Source organism: Triplophysa dalaica, chromosome 19, assembly GCF_015846415.1.
Source record: "Triplophysa dalaica isolate WHDGS20190420 chromosome 19, ASM1584641v1, whole genome shotgun sequence".
In the NCBI taxonomy this organism is placed as follows: Eukaryota; Metazoa; Chordata; class Actinopteri; order Cypriniformes; family Nemacheilidae; genus Triplophysa; species Triplophysa dalaica.
Genome location: NC_079560.1, coordinates 15,847,671 through 15,869,954, shown reverse-complemented (window position 1 = coordinate 15,869,954; position 22,284 = coordinate 15,847,671). Strand labels below are relative to the sequence as shown.

The 22,284-nt window shown below is 37.4% G+C and overlaps 3 protein-coding genes across 7 annotated transcripts; 2 read left to right on the top strand and 1 right to left on the bottom strand.

Moving 5' to 3' along the window:
- Window positions 1-2,944: 2,944 nt before the first annotated feature.
- LOC130408098 (zona pellucida sperm-binding protein 3-like) lies at window positions 2,945-4,824 on the bottom strand. Its single transcript, XM_056731544.1, has 8 exons — window positions 4,249-4,824; window positions 4,053-4,174; window positions 3,863-3,966; window positions 3,613-3,790; window positions 3,432-3,549; window positions 3,276-3,361; window positions 3,111-3,199; window positions 2,945-3,028 (listed from the first exon to the last, which is right to left on the bottom strand). The coding sequence occupies exons 1-8, from the start codon at window positions 4,822-4,824 to the stop codon at window positions 2,961-2,963; spliced, it is 1,341 nt and encodes a 446-aa protein (XP_056587522.1). The 3' UTR covers window positions 2,945-2,960.
- Window positions 4,825-6,574: 1,750 nt separating this feature from the next.
- On the top strand, window positions 6,575-8,345 carry LOC130408309 (zona pellucida sperm-binding protein 4-like). Its single transcript, XM_056731796.1, has 8 exons — window positions 6,575-6,881; window positions 6,949-7,136; window positions 7,204-7,301; window positions 7,376-7,533; window positions 7,643-7,835; window positions 7,907-8,054; window positions 8,135-8,207; window positions 8,275-8,345. Exons 1-8 carry the CDS (start codon window positions 6,575-6,577, stop codon window positions 8,343-8,345), a joined length of 1,236 nt encoding a protein of 411 aa, XP_056587774.1.
- A 4,572-nt stretch (window positions 8,346-12,917) lies between these two features.
- Window positions 12,918-20,462, top strand: LOC130407448 (uncharacterized). Of its 5 annotated transcripts, XR_008904627.1 has the most exons (8): window positions 12,918-13,232; window positions 14,289-14,319; window positions 14,407-17,068; window positions 17,151-17,489; window positions 17,650-18,218; window positions 18,341-18,496; window positions 18,629-18,724; window positions 19,617-20,462. XR_008904627.1 is itself a non-coding variant. In XM_056730290.1 (7 exons), the coding sequence occupies exons 4-7, from the start codon at window positions 17,151-17,153 to the stop codon at window positions 19,932-19,934; spliced, it is 1,638 nt and encodes a 545-aa protein (XP_056586268.1). In that variant the 5' UTR covers window positions 12,925-13,232; window positions 14,289-14,319; window positions 14,407-17,068; the 3' UTR covers window positions 19,935-20,462. The 5 variants fall into 5 exon arrangements, 2 of the variants coding, with proteins under 2 accessions (XP_056586268.1, XP_056586267.1); XR_008904625.1 differs by having other exon boundaries at window positions 17,151-18,218; XM_056730290.1 differs by having other exon boundaries at window positions 12,925-13,232; window positions 17,151-18,218.
- Window positions 20,463-22,284: the final 1,822 nt, after the last annotated feature.

Below are 22,284 nucleotides of genomic sequence, written 5' to 3'. Positions count from 1 at the left end.
TTATAATCATCAAAATTAAAAGAAATAAATACGTGAAATATATCAGACTGTTTGGAATGAATGTAAACATTGAATGGAATTAGTGAAATAAATCAACTTTCTGATGATGTTCTAATTATATGACCAGCACCTGTTTACTATATACTGGGGTCTCAGACTGACTCAGGCGAGTGGCCATGGTTTCTGCACAGAACACAGACACGCCCCTTGTGTTTGAGAGCAGAGAACACAGCTCAATATTTTCAAGATTTTGAAACTTATTTCATTATGAACTTATTTTATTTACTTTTTCTAGGTTTTTATTCATATTTCGCGAAGTGGTTATTAACACATGTTTTTCTATGACGTGACAAACACACAACACATGTTTAATGTTGCTATACTTGTAGCAATTATTTATGTCCCTTCCAGGCAAAGATGAAATGAAAGGAAGGTCAGGTCACTCTCCAGCAAAGTCTCATGGTCAAATAAACGTCTGATAAGGTTTGGTGCATTCCCAAAACTGCATAGGGCCTAAACCGCCCTCTGATGGGTTTCTTGGAATTATGAAGAATGGAACATATCAACTCAGTCTCTGGTTGAGCTCAACTCTACATGTGCTTGAGACACCAAACGTCATGATTTGCATGTGTTACAGCACATACTACACATACAAACAAACATCATATTCTTTGTGCTCTTATGAACCAGGAAATGCAAATATTTGGCTGCTTGAACTGTACAGTATCTTAACCAGACTTTCTTTAGAATGCTCCCTTCTCCAAACCTCTTTCTCTAGCGCCACCTAGAGGCAATTTTCCTTTAAAAATAACTATATACGATAATTGAAAATAAGAATTGCTGTTGGAAGGAGGAAGAGACCAAGACCATGACATACTGTATGCTTTGTAAACAATCAAAACATGTGAGAACTGTCTTAAGAAGTTTTTTCAAGAATAAATAATATTCCTAACTTTTTTTCAATTTAAATTTAAGAATTTAAAAAGGGCAGTTAAGCAGAACTGTCTTAAGAATGTTTTGTGAATCAGACCCTAGAGACTGCGGGGCATCAACATGTGCGTGAAACAAGAGAAACACTGACGGAGCATCTAATTTGCTTTCAGCTGGTTTTGAGCTATTCTGCCGTTTCTTGTGGTAAATATTAGTGTATTTTTGTTTCTACTGTATTCCATTTTTAAAGAGGATACAATGTTCTTACAGTGTAAATTGTTGCTGTGAATGTAAATTGTTGTGTGTGAATGTAAGCTGTCTGCCAAGTTGTAAATACGAAAGTGAACAAATTACAAAGTTATTATTTTGACTTTGAATGAGTCGTCTGTTGTTCTTATTTCAGTTCCGTGTCAGATTTGCGTCAATCTGTGTAATGCCCGCTTACATGCCATTTGCGACACTGCACGCAGTAGACCATTTGACCAATCAGATCAGAGTAGGCTGACAGAAAGGAGGGTATTAGACAGATGAATCGCCAATCAAATCAATTGAGAGTCAAAAAAGAAGTGAGGTAATAATAACTGGATATTATTAGACGTACGGATGTACGTAATCTTGTTGTTGCACACTACATAAACCAAAGTAGGACCTTAAAAATCACAAATTATTTACTCTAAAATACGAGACAAGTTGCGTCCTGTATCGATGCGATATGGGATGCATCATTTCTTCCAGCATGAATTCCAGCTGTAAATTTCATGTGTAGCAGCTCACTTGAAACGATTTGCAAGACTTCTCATTGCAAGACTTCTGAGTGCCAGAAGAAAAATTCCACTTCTACTGTATTCTGAAAATGTATAAAATCACAGAAGTGAGTACACCCCTCACATTTATGTAAACATTTTATTATATCTTTTTGTGTGACAACACTGAAGAAATGACACTTTGCTACAATCTAAAGTAGTAAGTGTACAGCTTTTATAAGAGTGTAAAAAATCAACACTGCCATCTCGACTTGAGCAGTCATTTTCAAATATTTTTTATCATTCTGTTAAAAATAAATACCTTTACAATCTGATATGTGATAGGGGAAAAGTTAAACAAAAACCAGTCCGGAACCCACGACGACATGTTGGTAACATATCTTCATGGAACGCATCTTTACCGAAGATCCCAATGATTTTTGACAAAAGAAAAATTGTCACCTGCCATGTATTGTTGACTAATGCCACTATAGGACTGGTTTTGTAGTCCAGGGTCACCAAAATGTGTTGTGTAACAGTAACTGCCTGTTTTTACAAAAAAAAATCAGTTGGCAGGTAGAGGTTCAAGTCACCGGACATTGGAATATGCGGCAAAAAGTTCTATCACTATCCCCTAAAGATATTCTCTGAATAAACACTCCAATACAGTTAAGGATTTAACGCGAAGGTTGTCAGTTGTGTTGCTTAAACGAAATTGATAAGCTTAAATCTAATAGCATGTGCATACTAAATCAAACATTGTGTAGAGGGGCAAGAATTAATGTTCATGCTTCAGCAATGTCACTCCAGAAAGACTGTAGCTTAATTAAAACACCACATGCCACATATGCATTGCAGTAACTGCTAGAGAAGCCATTTAATTAACATGGAGTTCTTTACAAGCTACATGAGTCTTTGCAGCGCCAAGCCTAAAACATCCTTGACCCTCAGAAAATACTTCAACCTAATCTAGAGAAGAATTTGCAGTTTGTGTGAAGTTCTAAATCGTTGTTCACCCATTTTACCTCAGGGTATAGGGATGTTATTTTTGGGAAGGTACAAGCTTTTTGTACCTACCATCCATTACCTAGCAAAAAAAAATCAGTAAGAGTGCTGCAACAAGTACACGCTTTCCAAAGTAAAAGGGCTTTGAGTGACAAATTAGAACAATAAAATGGCAAACATCTAAATGAGATATGCAAGACTTCCTGAAGGACGACCACTTATAGACCATGTATAAATCACTTAAAAGGTTTATTCATCACATGTCCTCATGTCCATTTCAAATTAAAGTCGACCAAAGCCAAATTCCTTCACATTCAGGGGCCCAATAGATGCTTGCTCCCACCTTAGATCTATGGAGAACAGACAAGTAGTGAGAAACTTCCAAGACCATAATCAGAATCACTTTTAGTTAGTCCGTGTTTCAACACATACCTCCAAGAACCTGATCGCTTGCACTACTGCTGCTACAGGTAGAGTCACAGCAGCCACACACCTGATCAGATTCATCCACAGACACCCACCTGCCAAACAAAGACACATCCTCAATGATAAACGTCATCCTACAGACCCAGTGAAGGCCATTTGGGGGTAACATACCCATTAGAGGAGAACGAGCAAGCCTTGTGCTCAGAATTTGTTGGAGTGGCTACAGGAACCGCCTTCAAAATGCATGTGATGTAGACCTGCAAAGACAACAGGGTTTGGGTTTCCAAACAGTGCACTAGAATGTACTCAACTAAAGCAAATACATACCAGCCCACTGTTCGCTTGCTGAAACCGGAAAGCCTCCAGCTGAAATTGCAGCTTATCAATTTGAGTTCGAGGCAGGTAGCGAGAGTTCGAGCCGGTGAACTTTGCGTCAACCAGGCACCTGGTGAAGAATGAAGTTAAACACCATGGAATACTTCTAGGATAAGCTGGGTACATGCCTTACCCATTATTCTCAATGAAGGAGTATCTGGGAGCGGAGTTCACGTCAGGGGACATAGTGGCTACGCAACGGTCCACAAACACACGTAGAGGTACATGGTTGAACGTTTTCACAGAGGCCTCAATATTCACAATGTCACCGAGGAAATACTGGTTTGAGGGACTCTCAAACTGCCACTCATCTTGTAAGGAAAAAAATTGATAAGGTCTACAAAATTGAGTTGAAACTATATTAAACCCTACATAATACATACCAGTCATAAGCTTGAGGGAGAAGACCAAACGCTCTTCTGCAACCTTAGTATCTGCATATGGTAACCACGTGGGCACCAGGACATTGCTGCTCACATTATGCATTCTGTAGATTATAGAAAAAGGTTGGTCACCGCAATATATTTTTACTACACGCATGAGAATAGAGCCACCTTGAACCCAGAAACGTACCTTGGATAGTGACACTCAATACTGACCACAGCACCACTACTCCGGACAATAGGAACACCATTTGAAAACTCTTGGGGAATATAGACCAGGGAGAATGTATAAACAAGCTCATCTTCGGTCACCTAAACAAACAAGAGTGTTACTAAAGAATTATTCAAAACTAAATCACTTTTGGGAAGAGGATCAGTCTTCTCACAGTTAACATGCTGCCACATCCATGCAGTTCTGATTCAAAGAGGAGCACTCGAGCATTATTATCCTGCCCTGTTGGTCCACAGCCTCCCAGTGCAAAACCTGAAGCCATTAGTAGTTGTCCAGTCCCAAAGAAGTCCTCCATCACTTCCACATACACGGAGTTCTCACCACACTGAGCCCCTACACTATTGGGAGACAAAGGGTTGCGCAGCTCAAAAGGAATCTCTGGCTGTACAGGTTCTTCGGGTAGGCTTGGAAAAGTCCACATCAGTTTTTCCATGGGACCCTGCAAAAGCTGTTTAGACTGAACACCAAGAGGATCTTGACCAGGCTTTCCACCAACAACACCAGGAGTCTGCATTGAAAACTGAGAAGGAAATCTCTGTGGCACAAGCATGGGGTTGTTGGTTTGAGGAGACTGAAGCATTCTGGTTTCACTCTGCTGAGGAACTTGCATTTGTGACCAAGGCCTAAATGTAGGGTTCTGTGTTTGAGCTGATCTTCCTCGCCATTGTGCATCCGACATGCCAAATGCAAACACCAGTACCAAACCAAATCCAGCTTGAAACAGCCCCATCATTGCTGTACTTGAGATTCCATGAAGCATTTGAAGGCCAGCATAAACATTTATACATCTGGGAATCAGGCTCCACCCCTCTAATGATTGGCGTAATGCTATTCTAGACTTGTTCATTTACCTTTCCAGCTTGCAACAGGTGGATGTTGTTGGACAATTAGAACGCAGAAGGAAATTGGGACGTTAGTACTTTGTATTAAGCTTTTTTAAATGAGGCCTTGTCCACGCCTACACGGGTATACTGAATCCGAAAAGGCATCCTTGCTTACTATATAGTAGGCAAAAAGCAGTCGGCAAACGATTAGTATTTCGTATCGTCTGTATTCCCAAAACAGTATGCGAGAAATTCGCGTTTGGCTTACTGGTGACGCCCAGATTCCGATGAACTCAGCGACAGACACTTCTATATTAATATATCCCATGAGCCCACGGAACAGAAAACCAGACAGGACCGCAAAACAGTCTCAGCCGACATTCATGTACAATTAAACATGTTGTTAATTATTGTAAAGCTAATGTAACATAACCATTGACCTTGATATGTTCTTAAATTGACCGTGTTTTATAATGTGCTTTGTTTTCAATTCAAAGCATTAATATTGAGCTTTCAGCAGTTAATTTACGTTCGTGTTCTATATGTATATTTGCCATTAAAATATTATTGCTAAAATGTTTTTTTTAACTCACAGATAAACAAGATACATGATAATTATTGACAAGATCATTTTAATCAGGTGGTGTTAACGGACACAGGTTTGGCTCAATTAAACTTTCTTATCACCTTTCATAAACGAATAATTACAAAAAACAAATAAGCCCCAAACCAATCGATTACTAAAATTAAATTACTCATTTATCCAAACGAAAAATAAAGAGACATTTTAAAATGGTGCGGTTTTAGGGACAAGGGAAGAAAAAAAAAGATGAGGAGAAGGTGAAATGTAAAGCGTGGTCGAATAACATTTGGATAATGTTCATTTTGAAACATACTAGGCACAAAATAAAAACACCACGGAAGAGATTTCCTCAGGTTTTATAAATACGTCAATAGTAGGAATATTAGAGCAACGTATCTACGTGAGAGACATCAACCGATAGACAGAATACAGACAAAAGAATAATAAGCAATTTTCTGTTACAAAAACATTCCATTGGCATAATCATTCTTCAAAAACGTAATAATTGCTAACTTTTATACCTGCTACCGCCTACTGCCTCTCCACCTTAAGGTTTTTGTGCCCCTTCAATTAACATTTCGACGTGAAATCATTTTCGAATGCTACTATGGTTCCATGTTACATTTTCTTCGCAGTCTGTTTTAAGGAAGGCTTTCATTTGAATGTGTCCTTGTTTTGTTTCGAATGTATGGTCAATGAATAAAGGAATTAATCAAAATGACCCAATTTCCTCCCGTTTGTTGCGTCCCACCTGTCATGTGTCTATTCACCACCAGTGGGGCCCTCCCCGCACTTTGAGAAACTTGAACTTTGTGAAAACTTAAAAGCAAACAAATGTTGAGAACTTTTCATTTCTGAAAGTACGCTTTATTTTCACTAGCTTGGTAGAGATTGGTCCAAACACGATCATATAAAATCTTGAGAGTGAACAGATTTACCCTGTATGTAGCTTCCAGCAGGTCTGGAGAACAATCATTGTAAATTGATCAAGGGGGCGCTGCAAATTCTGACTGAGGGTTTAAAGAGTATATAAGACTAAACACAGGACTCTTAGAGTGTCTACTTGTGGCAAGATGGCGGGAAGTACAGGGATTGGTTGTCTTGTGGCTTTTTGCGCATGGTTTTGTGCGTTTGGTCATGCCGTGCCACAGTTCGGTAATTTTCCCCAGGAGCCTCAATCTCCAGTCTTCCAGCAAACTGAACAACAGTTTTCTCAGAAGTTTCCACTTCAGAAGCCAGTGGTGCAGTCAGAACCTCTTGACAAGTGTGCTGTAGCTGATTATGAGCAGATCCAGTGTGGACAACCTGGTATTAGTGGTGCAGAGTGTGAAGCTATAAACTGCTGCTTTAATGGATTGCAGTGTTATTATGGAATGTCAGGTAGGGGTGTGAAACCAGTTTCTTTCCAAGCTGATTACCTGATAACTTCCTCTGTCTCTCGTTACAGTGACTGTCCAGTGTATAAGAGATGGTCAGTTTGTGCTGGTGGTGGCTAGAGATGTTACTCTGCCTCGTCTGAGTCTGGACACGGTCCGTTTGCTGGGTGGAAGTGAAGCATCTTGTGGTCCTGTTGGTTCCACGCCTTCATTTGCCATATACCAGTTTCCAGTCACTGACTGTGGCACCAGCATGACGGTGAGTTTGCTGTCGACGATTTGGATGTCTGGAATAGATTTGATGTCAATCGTGTTTTTGCTTTCAGGAGGAAAATGGCTATGTGGTGTATGAGAACAGAATGACTTCATCCTATGAAGTGGGGATTGGACCTCTTGGCTCCATCACAAGGGACAGTCAATTTGAGTAGGTCATCTGGGTTTTCTCTCAGTACTGTGAATTCTTGAACGTATGCTAGAAGCTCTTTGTTTGTTGTCTAGACTGCTCTTCCAGTGTAGATATTCTGCCACTGCTGTGGAAGCTCTGGTTGTTGATGTCAACACCGTTCCACCACCTCCACCTGTAGCTGCTCCTGGACCCCTCAGGGTTGAGCTTAGACTGGCAAATGGCCAATGTGTCACTAAAGGCTGTGCAGAAGGTAACGATGTGCTCGTCTTCAAAAAAATGCTTCTCACAAGAGGAGTGGTACATTTGTAGCACTGGTCTCAAACTCTAGCTGGGCAGTAACAATAAGCGTTTATTCTCAGGAGATGAGGCGTACACGTCCTACTACGGTGAGGATGAGTATCCAGTCACAAAGGTCCTGCGAGAGCCTGTGTATGTTGAGGTGCGCATTTTGGAGAGGACTGACCCAAATCTTGTCCTGATGTTGGGACACTGTTGGGCGACATCAGCTCCTAGTCCTCTCAGTCTACCCCAGTGGGATCTTCTAGTTGATGGGTGAGTAGGATCCCAATAATTTGTCCAGATAGTGTGCTGTGAACGAGTCCTGACTGTGACTTCTGGTTTAGCTGTCCTTACCAGGATGACCGTTACCTGACGGCACTGGTTCCTGAAGTTGGTTCGTCTGGTCTCCAGTTCCCAACCCACTACAAGCGCTTTGTTGTGAAGATGTTCACGTTTGTCGATCCATCATCACTGGCCCCTTTGCAGGAGACTGTATGATTTCCTACAGCCTTTTTCGTATCCTCTAAATTGCCTCTTTATATTTGTTGCTAAAGCTGATCTTTGTTGCACAGATCTATATTCACTGTAGTACTGCGGTGTGCCACCCTGCTTCTGGTTCCTGTGAGCAGAGCTGTGCCAGGAAAAGTAGGTGTAACTTTGGTTTGTATACGATGTCAAAAGACATCAGTTTCACATGGCTCTTGTGTTGCAGGGAGAGCTGTTGCTGAAAATAGGAGTGAAGAAACCGTGGTTTCCAGTGGAGGGGTTTTCTTCACGATGTAAATTTCATTGCTGATTTTAATAAAGTTATTACACTACACCTGTTGTCAGCATTTGTTTGCACCGTGGCATTTTCAGGAGTTTTTTATCCCTGAGGACAATTGAAGTGTCTTGAGATAAAAAGAGCTGGTTTTAAAGGAAACGACAGAAGGTTAACCGTTCAGAGATGTGCTCTTAAACCGCTTGATATCTGATGATTTTTAGCTGTACAGACCAAAGATGTGGCGCAAAATTCATTAACTGTCTTGATTCCCTGTGACACTGTAAAATCTAATTAGTTAACCTTACTTAAAAAAAGCATGCAAACCGATTGCCTTGAAAAAACTAAGTAAAGTGAAATGGTAATTTTTGAGTTCAACTAACTTACAATTTTTACTTCAGATGTACTTTTGACCTAGTGTGGACTACTCAGAATTAACTATTATTACCAACTTAAGAATTTCCGTTGGATTTACTTTGTTTAAGTTGAGCAAACTCAAGGTGAAATTTCCGACAACTTGGATTTTTTCAGTTGCATTTACTTTTACCACAGTCCGATTTACTTAATAAAACCATGCAAACCGATTGCCTTAAAATAATCAAGTAACTGTTAATTCAGTTACTTGAGTGATTCCAACATCCATTATGAATCGAACATTCAAATAATCACATGTATAATTACACATAAATTAGTGACAAGGGTTAAAATTCAATTTTAAACATTTTTATTTTGTAAAACATTGACAGACAAATTGTTTGCCGTTTAATGTAAATGGAAGTATAACTACAATAATCAGCCCTGACCTTCAATTGTACAGCTGTTGTTAAATAAACATAATACTTCCTGAACAATAACACACAACGACCAGACTTGCTGATCGATAAAACACTATGATCAGACTTGCTGACCAAACAACTAACATGTTGACAATTGCATGAAAGTTTAAATATGAAAGAGCAGATAACTCTGGCACACTTGTAAATAAACTGGCAGCAGACGGCCAACAATTCACCACTTTTATAATGATCAGCTTGTTGATTTTAAAGGATAGTTCACCCAAAATTGAAATTCTGTCCATTTACTTACCCCAAAGTTGTTCCAAATTTGTATAAATAACTTTGTTCTGTTGCACATGAAGAAAGATATTTGGAAGAATGTTGGCTATTTTCAGTTCTAGTATATCATTCACTTCGAATTTTAGTATTTTTTCTGGTAGTGAATTATGTGCCAGAACTGAAAATAGCCAACATTCTTCCAAATATCTTCCTATGTTTTCATCAGAACAAAGTAAAATAAGCAGGATTTTAACAACTTGAGGATTGTTAATAAAAAAGAATAAATCTTTATTTTGGGTGAACTATCCTTTTAAATGAACCAAAAACAAATGAATCCACTGCCATAAACAGGTAAGAACTTATGCCATACATTCTCACTCTTACACATACTTTTTTTACATCCAACTCAACAAGAGATTTCTAAGAGATTGCAGTTTTGGTGGCAGTTTGTTATGTCCCAAGCCAAGCATGACTCTTTGAATACAATTGAAAGTGTTCTTCATGGTATTTGGATAATCCAAATTTAAGGCATATGACAGCCCAAACAAAACGCACATTGCTTGAGGTAGGTTTGGAAGACAGTCCATTACAATACTTCCCTCAACAATGATGGCAGTAGACATCGGCTCAAGGCAGAGAAGATTTGGAGAAAGAGGTAGGTCATCAACGACAGTCAGCAACCCAACAGATACCATTTCACATCAACATCCGATGCCTGCATAAAACATTAAAACAATATTACATAAAGGAAATGCTGATAAGCACGATCAACTAAAAATATTATGACCCATGAACTAAGAAGTTGACAACAAACTGCTATTTGGACTACCAACGTGGAGCTAACGTGATTTATGGGGAAATAATTGATGCAGAGAGATGTTGAATGTAATTTGTTAGCAAATTCTCTTACAACTCCAAATTCTTAGTTCTTTAATATATATCATTAAGAAAACTTACTAGGCAACTGTTGTAGAAGTTACTGGGATCATCACCTAGCAGAACAGGTAAGCCTCTCAGCACAAGGGTACGCCTTGCTGTCACATCTGGTTTCTAGAAGCAAAAAATGAACAGTACAAGTCAATATTACACAGTCAAAAAGACACTAACTGAGGAAGTGATGTAATGCTGCTGTTTGTGTGAACATCATCAAAAAAATATTTAAAGATTGTAAGAAAGGGTAAGTCTCTCTAGTAAATGCAAAAAAGTGCATAAGTGTGACCACTGTAAAAAGATTTCTCTTCTCCTGAGTAAAACTGCTAAAATAACCTCACCTCCAGTGTACTTAAGATTGTGTCAATACAGCAGCAGTGAGGGGCTCTCTGGCAGGTGCCACAAGACTCCTAAAAAAAGACAAATAATACTTTAGTAAAAAGTTACTTCCTATAGTATTGTAGCAAATATATTACTGACACTTGCATGCTTTACTTATTTTACAATAAAACACTTACACTTACTTTTATATATGCATATGCTACAAATATATACATTGACCTAAAGCAAAAATGTGTAATCAAGTAAAGACTATATGACGATGACAATGAAATCGCATATTTCAAGTATCTTGGCGGGATATTAAAGGATTTGTTGATACATATACCAATTAATAAACGAACATATAACCCATTATTTGATAAAAAATACCAACGTGTGTGTCAAAGTTTTTAGGGTCCGTAAAAAACGTAAAAGTACGTTACCTTTGGATAAATCGTTTCCGTTTTAAAAAGGACAACAAATATACCAATAATATTTTTAACATATTTCACTGTAATCATGAGCATAAATAACAAAAATGTAGTAACGTTCATGTTGTTAATGATCGACATGCAACCAAAAAAATGCATTTTCAGTCTCAGCACGTGGTGAAACAGAAAATGAGTACATAATTTCACATTTTAAAAATTACAAAACCTTTTAGTCAACAATGTAATGGACAAATATGGATCCCAGAACATGTTTAGACTTGTTTAGAACAAGTCTAGTCAGTAAGTCAGTCACATTTATCTAAAATTAAAATACTAGTTCACATACATTTCACAGACATTTCAAAAATATACCACGGACAATTATAACTTGATTGACAACTTACCTTTTTTTCCTTCTGAAATAATTAAACGGTCTCACGTCGTCCTCAGCTTCTGCAAATCATTAGCACATGCACCGCCTAAGTTCCCAGATGTATTCACTGCGCATGCTCCATTCTCGGTTGGCGCTTGATTTTCTTCTAATTTCTGCTCACAGACAATTTCTGCTCTTCACTGCCTCTCGCTGGTGTAGAAAAGTAATTGCTTCGCTCGGCCGTACTTGCTTTATTTAAGTAACATATACTTAAGGGGACAAGTAAGGTGTTATATTTCCCCTGCAAGTACTCGTAACTTGATAAAAACTAGTAAAATGTATACTTTTTGACAACTGAGTTAAGTTAACAAATCATTTGTGAGTAAGGGCAACAATTAGATTTTACAGTGTAACTCTGATAATAAAAAAATGTTTGGCATTTGAAAGCTATCTTGGAACTGAAAATGAAGACTTGATAAGTGGAGTTTTTAGGGGAATTTCTAAACATGGAGTAATTGAAATTGTTCAATGCATTTTTGGAGCTGCGTTTGTTGGTAAACGTAGAGCCCAACATTAAGGTGAAGAAATAACCGTTTCATAACTTGGTCCCTTATTGGATAACTCTCCTGGAAGAGCATGCGACACGGCCACAGGAGGATCATGCGCAGACATCACTTTCACTTGCAACAGGAGAGTGCGAGAGCATGCGTTCGCGAAATTCAGGTGTTTGTTCACTGCATTTTGGTGATGAATGTAATAAACTGTGGATATAACGCTAGATTTGGAGGAATTTTGAAACCGATATATGGACTCATCCCAGTGCTAAAAGAATCCGGACATGCCGATTGTGGAGAGTGAAACTGATGTATGTTTTGTTTACAATTGGAAGCGCATGTGCTTTAGTTCAGCCTACCCCTCTCTCTCGCACGCGCTCTATGTTTTCGGAACAATCTCAAAGCTCTATCTTTTATAAATGTGATCAAATTTAATACTCTTTGAAGATACGAAGTATGCAATACTACTATATAGGTACTCAACATTAATATGAGATTGGCTGTTACGCCCGCTTTGGAGTCAAATTAAAAGTGGGTACTTTTATTCTTGAGTATATTTCTTTTAGAAATTCTGCACTTTTACTTCGTTAAACTGCGTGACGTTCCCTCGTTCCTTCATGCTTTATAAAATGCGTTGTTTATTTCAAGGTTTTCGTTTCTTTTTCCGGGTAGTCCCGAGTGACTAATTCTTTTGAGTCGATTCTTTTGAAAGTGTTAATTGAACAATGGGCAAAACCGTTTGATGGGTTCAAGAATCAGTGATTTGTTCAGTTCGCAGCACGATCTGAATTATATGAAGCGGCGGATTACTCACTCCTCGTAGGGCGAATCTTAAAAAAACGTAGAACACAAAGACCGTTTGATGAAGTGTATATGAATCTACACTGTAAAAAGTGATTTTTTGATCTTGTAAATAATGGAAACATTATTCAAGTATGTTTTACACACGAATACTATTTTGTCTTTTTACTTGAAAATGGCATGTTTAATTCAGAACATTACTTGCAGTTTCTTTGTCATTTATTGTTCCAAAATACATATGTAAATTTAAATTAAATCTCCTAAGTAATATTTACTTAGTGTTCGCCATCTAATCAAATCACACCAAAAAATTAACAACTCAAGTAAAATTTACTCAATACAGTAATATAATTGATGCGCATGAGTCTTTGCCTCAGAGTCAGAACTGGCGCGCACAGAGGAAAGGAATCGAGACTTCACGACGGATAAAGTGAATTTTACCACGGTAAGTTATTAATATGGTCATTAAATAATTGAGCTATGTTTGCAGAAAAGTGTAGAGTTATTAAGCTATCTGCAGTCCCAGTCGTTTGTGCCTAAGTTACCTTTTCTTTTTTATCGAGTTACGGATGCTAGCAATGTTCATGCTAACAATGTTAACAGATTTTTGGATAACGTTAAAACATAATCTTAGTTTTGTTTTGTTAAACACATGAATAACAGAGTTAAATCATTAATAAATGAAGCCATTAATTTAGTTGACAGACTTGCACCACCATCCGTTATTCGCAAATGGCATCTCTGTGGAAAACAATTGTCTTAACTTTTCAATAACGTTAATCTTGTCAGACGATTATTGTAAAAATGAGTTTTAACATCCGTGCAAACTTTGCTCGAGGCTTTGCCGTTGTGTTCGAGCATTCTGTCCCAGAAAAGTTCGAGCTGCCGAAATGTAATAATCACCCTGTTTTTCGCGTATTAATCACACAGGATTAATGTTAGTTTTTAAAATGCACGTGTAGGCCTACAAGGCAAATAGTACCTTGAACGTTAATTTTATTCATGTTGTTTACCTATACTATCGATTATGATAGCTATACATAGAAATCGATAAGGTACTGCACTTTTGCAATTACACAAGTCTAAATGCTTAGACTTGTGTAATTGCAAAAGTAAATCTTAATTTCTTAACAATCAACCTTATTTAAGTTAAAGCCTGTATTTTTCATGATGTCCTTTTACTGACTAACATCCACTTTACAGGTGGTTGATATCTACAAGCAGTTGGAGATTCTAATTTGTTTCCATGTTTTCCATGTTACTCTTGAGTAAAAAAAGTTAGTGTAGTTTAAAAAATTATGATAAATGATTCAAAATACATGCCATGAATGAGACCGGCAAATTATTATTTTTTATTTACATGACTGCATAACCACAGTCAATGAATTATAAAGGTAAATTGTAAGTTGTAAGCGTACTTCATATCAGTAAGATCAGTACATTTATTTAAAATTGTTAAAAAATGTATTCTGACATGAACATTTCTTACATTCTTTTACAGATATTCCATTCCTTATTCAAGCTAATGCAAGGTAAGTTGGCAATACTTTATAACAGCACACTTCACAGATAGATAGCAATAAGTATGCATTCACATGTACATCATTTGTTTACTGTAGGTGCCAGACCATGAGGTGGTTATGTAAAAAATGCAGCTTTCAGTCAAACCGAAGACTACAGCTATTAAAACACTTAAGGCTCAAACATGGAAATGCAGGCCGTCAATCATCAATACCATGTCTTTATGCTGATTGTCCTTGTTCATTTAAAACATTTAATGCCCTTCAGATACACTTATCCCGAAACCACACAGAATCAGACAAACCAAGTGAGGTGCTGTCATTTAGTTGTCTAATATGCAGTTCAATTCCATTCTCTTCGGAGAAGCAATATTTTGAGCACCTTAGAAGCCATATGAGGAGGTACGAGGTAGTGACATGTGTGTTCAAAAACTGCAGCTTCAGTACAAACATTTATTCAACCTTTGCGACTCATAAACACAGGAAACACAATACATCCTCCATTGAAGATTTTAAAACTGAAGTCTTGAAAAAATACCCAAACACTGCTGCTTTTCAAAATGATCTAGAGGTGTCTGATGATGACACAGAACTTGATGAAACTTTGGTTGATGCAGAAGAGAACTTGCCCGAAGTTGTAAAAACGAAGTTTGGACAACTTCTTCTAAAGTTGCAAAGTAATTTCAATGTGTCAGGCAAGTGTATTGATCATATTGTAGATGACCTTCAGTTCCTCTCTTCCTCTGCATCTGCTCCAGTTTTGAAAGATGTTGTTGAGTCCACTTTGAAGAAACATAACTGTGAAGTACATTCAGCGGTTATCTCAGATTTGGTGAAAAATCTTTGTGAATCACACCCTTTAAGTTCAGCTTTAGGGAAAGATGGGCCTTTTTCAACATCATTTAAGAGGTCACAATTCATGAAAGCACATTTTTCAGTCATTGAACCAGTAGAATACATACTACACAATAAAGACAACAGAACATTTCAGTATGTTCCAATACTGCAGTCGTTATTGCAAATCTTGAAGAATGTAGAGGAAAAAGACTTTTTCACTCAAAGAAAATCTGGATGTGCATCACAATACCAGTCCTTCCAAGATGGATCTCACTTCTGTAAAAACGATTTTTTTGCTGGAGATGAGAACAGATTAAGTCTTATTCTGTATATCGATGACTTTGAAGTGTGCAACCCTTTGGGAACTTCCCGCAAGATCCACAAAGTCACGGCCGTCTATTGGGTGTTAGGAAACTTTCCAGCATATGCACGATCAACATTAGCTTCTATTTATTTAGCTATTCTGTGCAAAGCAGATGACACAAAGCGATTTGGATTTCAGAAAGTTTTAGAGCCACTCCTGACAGATCTTCAAAGCTTGGAAAAAGATGGTGTTTTTATTCCAAGTTTAGGAAAAATCATGAAAGGCACTGTGGTGAGCGTGGTGGCTGATAATTTGGGGGCCCATTCTTTGGGAGGATTCGTTGAAAACTTCACAGGATCTAATGTCTGCAGATTTTGTCTCGGAGAAAGGTCCCAGTTTCAGACCACAGAAGTAAGATCTGGACTTTTTCAGAGGAGAGATAAAGAGCAGCACAGTCTGCATGTTGAGACGATTTTGTCAAGTCCTATTTCCACTCCTTGCTATGGTGTGAAAAAACAGTGTGCACTGTCTGAAAAACTTCGACATTTTCATGTAACATCTGGTTACCCACCAGATGTGTTACATGACCTTCTTGAAGGTGTCGTTCCATTGGAACTGGCGTTGTCATTTCAAGCCTTCATCAAGAAGAAATATTTTTCTCTTGTGGAGCTCAATACTTGCATTCAACAGTTCCCTTATAAGTGGAGTGACCAAACAAATCGTCCACATTTGATTCCTGCTCATTTTGCTACCAAAAGATCTGTAGGAGGCAATGCACATGAAAACTGGTGTCTGTTGCGTCTGTTGCCTCTCATAATAGGTTTGAAAGTACCTGAGGATGATGAAATATGGCAGATGTTAATGACCTTAAAAGACATCGTGGAACTTGCAGTGGCCCCAGTTCATACTGAGCAGAGCATCTGCTACCTTGGCACTTTAATATCTGAGCACCGAAACAGATTTCTGCAAGTTTTTCCTCAAGAAAGGCTCCTCCCCAAACACCACTTTCTCGAGCACTACCCTGAGCTTATTCAGGAATTTGGTCCTTTGGTAGCCCTTTGGACCATGCGATTTGAAGCTAAACATGGCTTTTTCAAAAAAATTGTCAGACAAACAGGCTGTTTCAGGAACATACTGCTGTCCCTTGCGAAAAAACACCAGCTCATGATTGCATTGCATCTCCATGATTCAAATGTGACAAAGTCATCACTTTCAGTCACAACAACTTCACAAGTCTCTGTGGATGTGCTAAAGGATGGCATAAAAGATTTGGTGCAACACAGGTATCCACATGTCACAGTGGTGCATGTTGCAAATAATGTGCACTTCTCAGGCACCAACTACAAACCGGGGATGTTGCTATGTTATGGTTTCACTGCAGACTTGCCAGACTTTTCTGAGGTGCTACAGATTATCTTGGTTTGTAACAAACTGGCCTTTGTTGTCAGACTACTAAGCACATGGTATAATGAGCACTTTAGGAGCTATGAGTTGGAACACACAATCAACATTCAGATACTGGAGCAAAACGAAATGGTTGACTACTATCCTCTGGCTGCATACACTGTTGCAGGAAGACGACTGACTACCTTAAAGCACTACATTTCCCCTTCTGTTTAGGTGCATGTTTATCAAAGTTAATATTGTAGTGAATTCATATTGTAATGAATTGTGTTAATTAATTTTTTTGTATCTGTTGCAGATGTGCACCCCAGCAAAGCTGCGATTAGTTTTTGGAGAGAATGATGTTCGCAAATTGGTTCTGCCCTCAGGCATCCCCAGCACTCTCCAGGACCTTAAAAGGATAATACAAGAAACATTCAATATTCCAGAATGCTATAGTTTGATGTACGAAGACATGGAATTTGGGGGCCAGTTTTTCAATTTGGACTCAGTAGATGATGTGCAGGATAAATGTACTCTGAAAGTAGTACAAACTGAACCCGTCACCCTAAATCTAGTTGTTATGAATAGATCAACTCTACCAACAGAGTCCGATGCCAGATCCTGCAGTTCTCAGGACACTGTTGTGCTGACTCCTGTAAGTGACACTTACCTTTCTTCTGACTCCAAATCCACCGGCTCTCAGGACACTGTTCTTCTATTGTCCACTGAGACTCACGCATCATGCCGTTCTCAAGGATGGCCAACAAAGTTTATAGTACCTACTTTCTCCTTTGATACTGAGCTCTTGCTTTCAGATGGAAACAAAGCCTACCAAAAGGACGGCACTCTCTTGAACAATCATAGAGTGACAAGTAGTGTCCTTGAGACACTAGCAGAGACAATATTTCAATACACTGCATATCCGACGGGTGTCCAAATTATGAATGTAGTGGAGATGTTGATTGAGAAGTATCCATGCCTCAAAGAGCCAGGGTCCTATAATGCACAATATGGATGGCAACAAAGGATAAAATATAAAATGGGAAATTATCGAGCCAAATTAAGAGGTAGCCAGCTTTCCTGCCCAGAGCTTGAGGTGAACCAAAAAAGGAAGACAATTGAAAACCCCACTCCAAAAGGCCTCAAAAGACCTAGGAAGGCTGAAGTAAATTACTTGCCACCATTTCCATTTGGGGAAACAGGAGAAAGTTTAGAGAAGGAGAGACTAGATCTCCTTAATGAAATTAGGAAAAAAAACAACAAAAACATAATTGGTGAGAAAATGGAGAAGACTTTCTCCTATCGAAGAACAGAAGTAGTTAAGAACTGCCCTGCTGTTAAAGATTTCATGGAGAGATGGCCAGCCCTTTTCTGTGAATCTGAGGTAAACTTTAGTTATGTTCTTTGTTGGCCTAATATGCAGTGATTTCAAATGCAATAAAAAATTGTTACCAGTGCACTCAACTCATCACTTGATTGTGTTACATTTTATTTTCTTTGTCTTAGATCAAAAATGAATTCAGAAGAATCACCACAATTTCCTTGGAGCGTACATTCTTGGAAAAGCTGGACTTCTATACTCCAAAACTCCTGGCTTTGTTTGAGATGAAGGGTGGGGTTGCTGGCATAAGAATTAGACATTTGCTGGATTCACTCAGCCAGGTAAAATGTAAAAAAAATACAATTGTGAATTACTCATGTGATGATATGCTGCTTCCTGACTCTGTAAATTTGTTGTTATATGTCGATGTATACACATTTAATGTTCACTGCATTTACTTCTGTTTTTAACAGGAAGAAGATAGGCTTGAAGATAGGCGAGACGTTGTGATTCGCTGCCTCCTGTCTTTCCTGGGAGAATCAGCTGAGGAGCTCATTGAAGACCACCAGGTAGTACAGTTCAATTCAATTAAAATTTATTTGTATAGTGCTTTTTACAGTGTACAATGTTTCAAGGCAGCTTTACAAAAAAAAACAATGGTGAATGATCAATAAATTGAAACAAATCAAAGAAAATGCAATAATCAATTAATAGTCTAGTGCTGCCTGGCGAAATCATTGCACAAGTCTTGGGTCATCTAACGTCTTACTGGGAGGCAGGGTCCCGACATGGATATACAATAATTAGTTACATCGAGCCACAAACTTGAACACAGTGATATGAACTGTGACTTGTTCAGTTTAAAAATATATATTTTTATTTATTTATTTTCTCTGTTGCATTCAGTGCTTTCTTCCAAAAATAACGGACCATATGAGATTCCAAGTCACAGTTCACTTAGTTCATATCACTGTGTTCAAGTTCGTGGCTCGACTTGTCGAGACTGTTTTTCAATATAGTTGCTGTCTGTATACGCGTAATGTACTGTCTTTATAAAGTATCTTCTTATTAAACTGTTTGTACACTTGAAAAGTTCTCAATGCTTTGGTTTGCATGTAAGGACCCTCATTATGCTACCATGGTAGTGTGAGGCTATTTTGAGCCTTGTTAGTGGTATTACACTAGCGATTTACTTTATCTTACTCTCTGCCCCATATTCTAGCGTTATAAGCTAATCTGTTTTTAGAGATATAACTCTTTACATTCGACTATCATGAAAACGCATCCCAGAGAACGATCTACTAGGTAAGCATGTGTTAATTACCCCTAGGTTCATTTTTCACCGGAGTTGTCCTTTAAGAGTGGACAGTTTGTCTCAGAACAGGAACCCATTGAGGAAAATTGAAAAATTGATAATGTACAGTATTTTAACCACTTTGCACTGATTTGTGTATTTCACAGGATATCAGCAGGGAGATGATTAAGGATACCTTCTCCAGTCATGTCATGAAAATCATCGTACTAAGCAGATCTGTAGAAGAGGAAGATGCCAGTATGTCTGATGTCATCATTGTCATCGAGGGGACTGAGGTGCTGCTGGGATGTAAAAATCTCGCAAATGCATGTCTTTCACTCATGGGCTGCATTTACTCCCTAAACTTAAGCTATCCCCCAAAGCTGAGAAACACCTTCGAAGTGTTTCAGAAAATCTTTCTGGGACTAGATGCGTTAAAATTTTCGCCAAAGGTTAACTCTTTGCACAGAAAGATTCTAATGTAATCTGCTAGTTGGGCACTACTTGCACTTATTGTACTGTTTTATTTTATTTATTTTTTTGCAAGAAAGGTTGTTCAGAAAACAACTTCAACTACAGTACTAGTTAATATAACAATTCTTATGCATTTTAAGTAATGCTATTCTGCTGAGACCATCGATGCAGAGTTTTATTATTATTTTATTTTATGTTTTTGTTCCCTTAGGTTTAATCTTAGTGAAATTAAAGTTAGCTAATGAAAGGCAGCTACTATTTGACATTATTTGCACTTTTACACTTTTGTATTTGATATCTGCAACTGAGGTTTTTGTAAAATGTTTATGTTTTATGTTTATAGAAAGGTTTTATATGTTTAAATGTTTATACATTTTAATGCACTGTGTGGTTGTTCTAACAATGTTTACTGGAGTAAAATGCACTATAGTGCACCATTTACAAGACCCATCAAACTGATGGAGTTTTACTCTTTGTTTTATTTCATATTCCCATCTGTAAGGAATATCATAGAAATAAACGTATTCAAGTAAAATGTATGTCAGTGTTATTTTATTGAACACCATTTAAATACATAAACAACATCAAGTAATTTTAAATTAATATTTAAAGTAAAGATTACTAGGATTATTGTGTAAAAAAACATTTATTAGCATTACTTGAGTAAAATATATAAACAAACAGTCTATACAATTTACTGGGAAATTCCAAGTAAAATTTTACTTGAGATTTTCTAATTAAAGCTACAGTTCCTTGTCTTTCGTTTTTACTTGGGAATTCTATTGAAATTACTCACATTTTCTAAGTGAAAAAACTTTCCTAACTTTTTTTAAGTAAATCCTACTCCAAATTTTTTTCAGTGTATATCTATCCAATCAAAACTGCAAATGTGTCATATTTGTATCCCAAATAAATATTTACAAGTAAAAAATAAGAATAGACTATTGTATGGTACAAGGTATAAGCTATATACAGCAGAATGAAATATCATTTGCAGAAAAAGTTGTATAAAAATAGATGGTGCACTGAAAAAAATGTTATGTTGACTTTACATCATTTTTTATGTCAAGGGGTTGCGCGAAATAGATTTATCTAAAACCCAGATATATTTTTTAAGTTGAGTGTACTTATATTTCATAAGTGGATTGTACTTATATTTTATAAATTGGTTTTACTTATCTCGTTCAGTAATTTCAGTTTAATTATATTCATAATTTCAGCTAAACTATTTTGAGTAGAATTTATTTGTTTTTTGTTCCGTACACTAAAAATTGTGCAACCATATCAATTTAATGGTTTAATTTTTACATACTTAAATCAAATTTAATCCAATGGTTTTTTTATCTCTTACTTTCATTGATATTCAGACACATAAATCAAACCCAATATTTTCAACTCCAACTTTATTTTTCTGATCTAAGAGATTTTTACTCTCCCTAACAAGAGTGGCTGAATACATATATGTATATACAGGAGAACTTTGGAGGAAAGCCTTTAACCACCCATTTTCAAGAGCACAACATATACAAATAACAAAATAGACTAGTACTATACAGAACAAAAAATACTATAGTACCAGAACCCTCCACAGCTGCAACAGCGAACAATGAGGACCTGATGCTGAAATCACAAAAAACTGCAAACAGATACATTCAAAAAATACTGTAATAGAGAAAACATCTTAATATAACTAATGTTAGTTGGTTTATAAATTTGAAGACAGACTTACAGAATAAAATGAAATATGTGACTTAAATGTCCAGTGAAGCTTAAGCTCCTCTGAGAATGATAAAAATAGGTGAAAATGAAAACACATCTGTGTCGAACAATGAGAAGGCTGTAACATTACTACATGAAACTATAAAGTAATGTCATAATTCCATGTTTTCCACATGGTTCTCCATCGTTTGAACTTTGACGGGAGCTCTTTCAATGACGTCATCTCATTGTTTACTCTTCTTAGTCAATGCTTTAATGGTGCAGATGTCACCAACTGTTTATCTCAAAGCGCTAAACTTCTCATATATGGCGGTAGTGGATGGATAAGGTGGATAGATGCAGGATTGCGATTTTTATTTCAGGTGAATATTCCACAAAATCCAATGACAGCTTTAAATGGTCACACCAGTGGCTGTGTATTAAAGTCCACTACTCACTTTCTTTTCAGTTTGAAACATCTTCTAGGGCTGCATTTTACATCATACTAAATGTTTTCTATCGCCTTCCAAACCAGATTTAAAAACGCAGCTTAGTGGCGTTCAAAGTAGACCGCTGAAGAAATCCTACAGTCCAGCAATGATTTTGTTCTTTAGTCCACGGACTTTAGGGGTAAGCCTTTCTCCATCCATTTTCAACAGCACT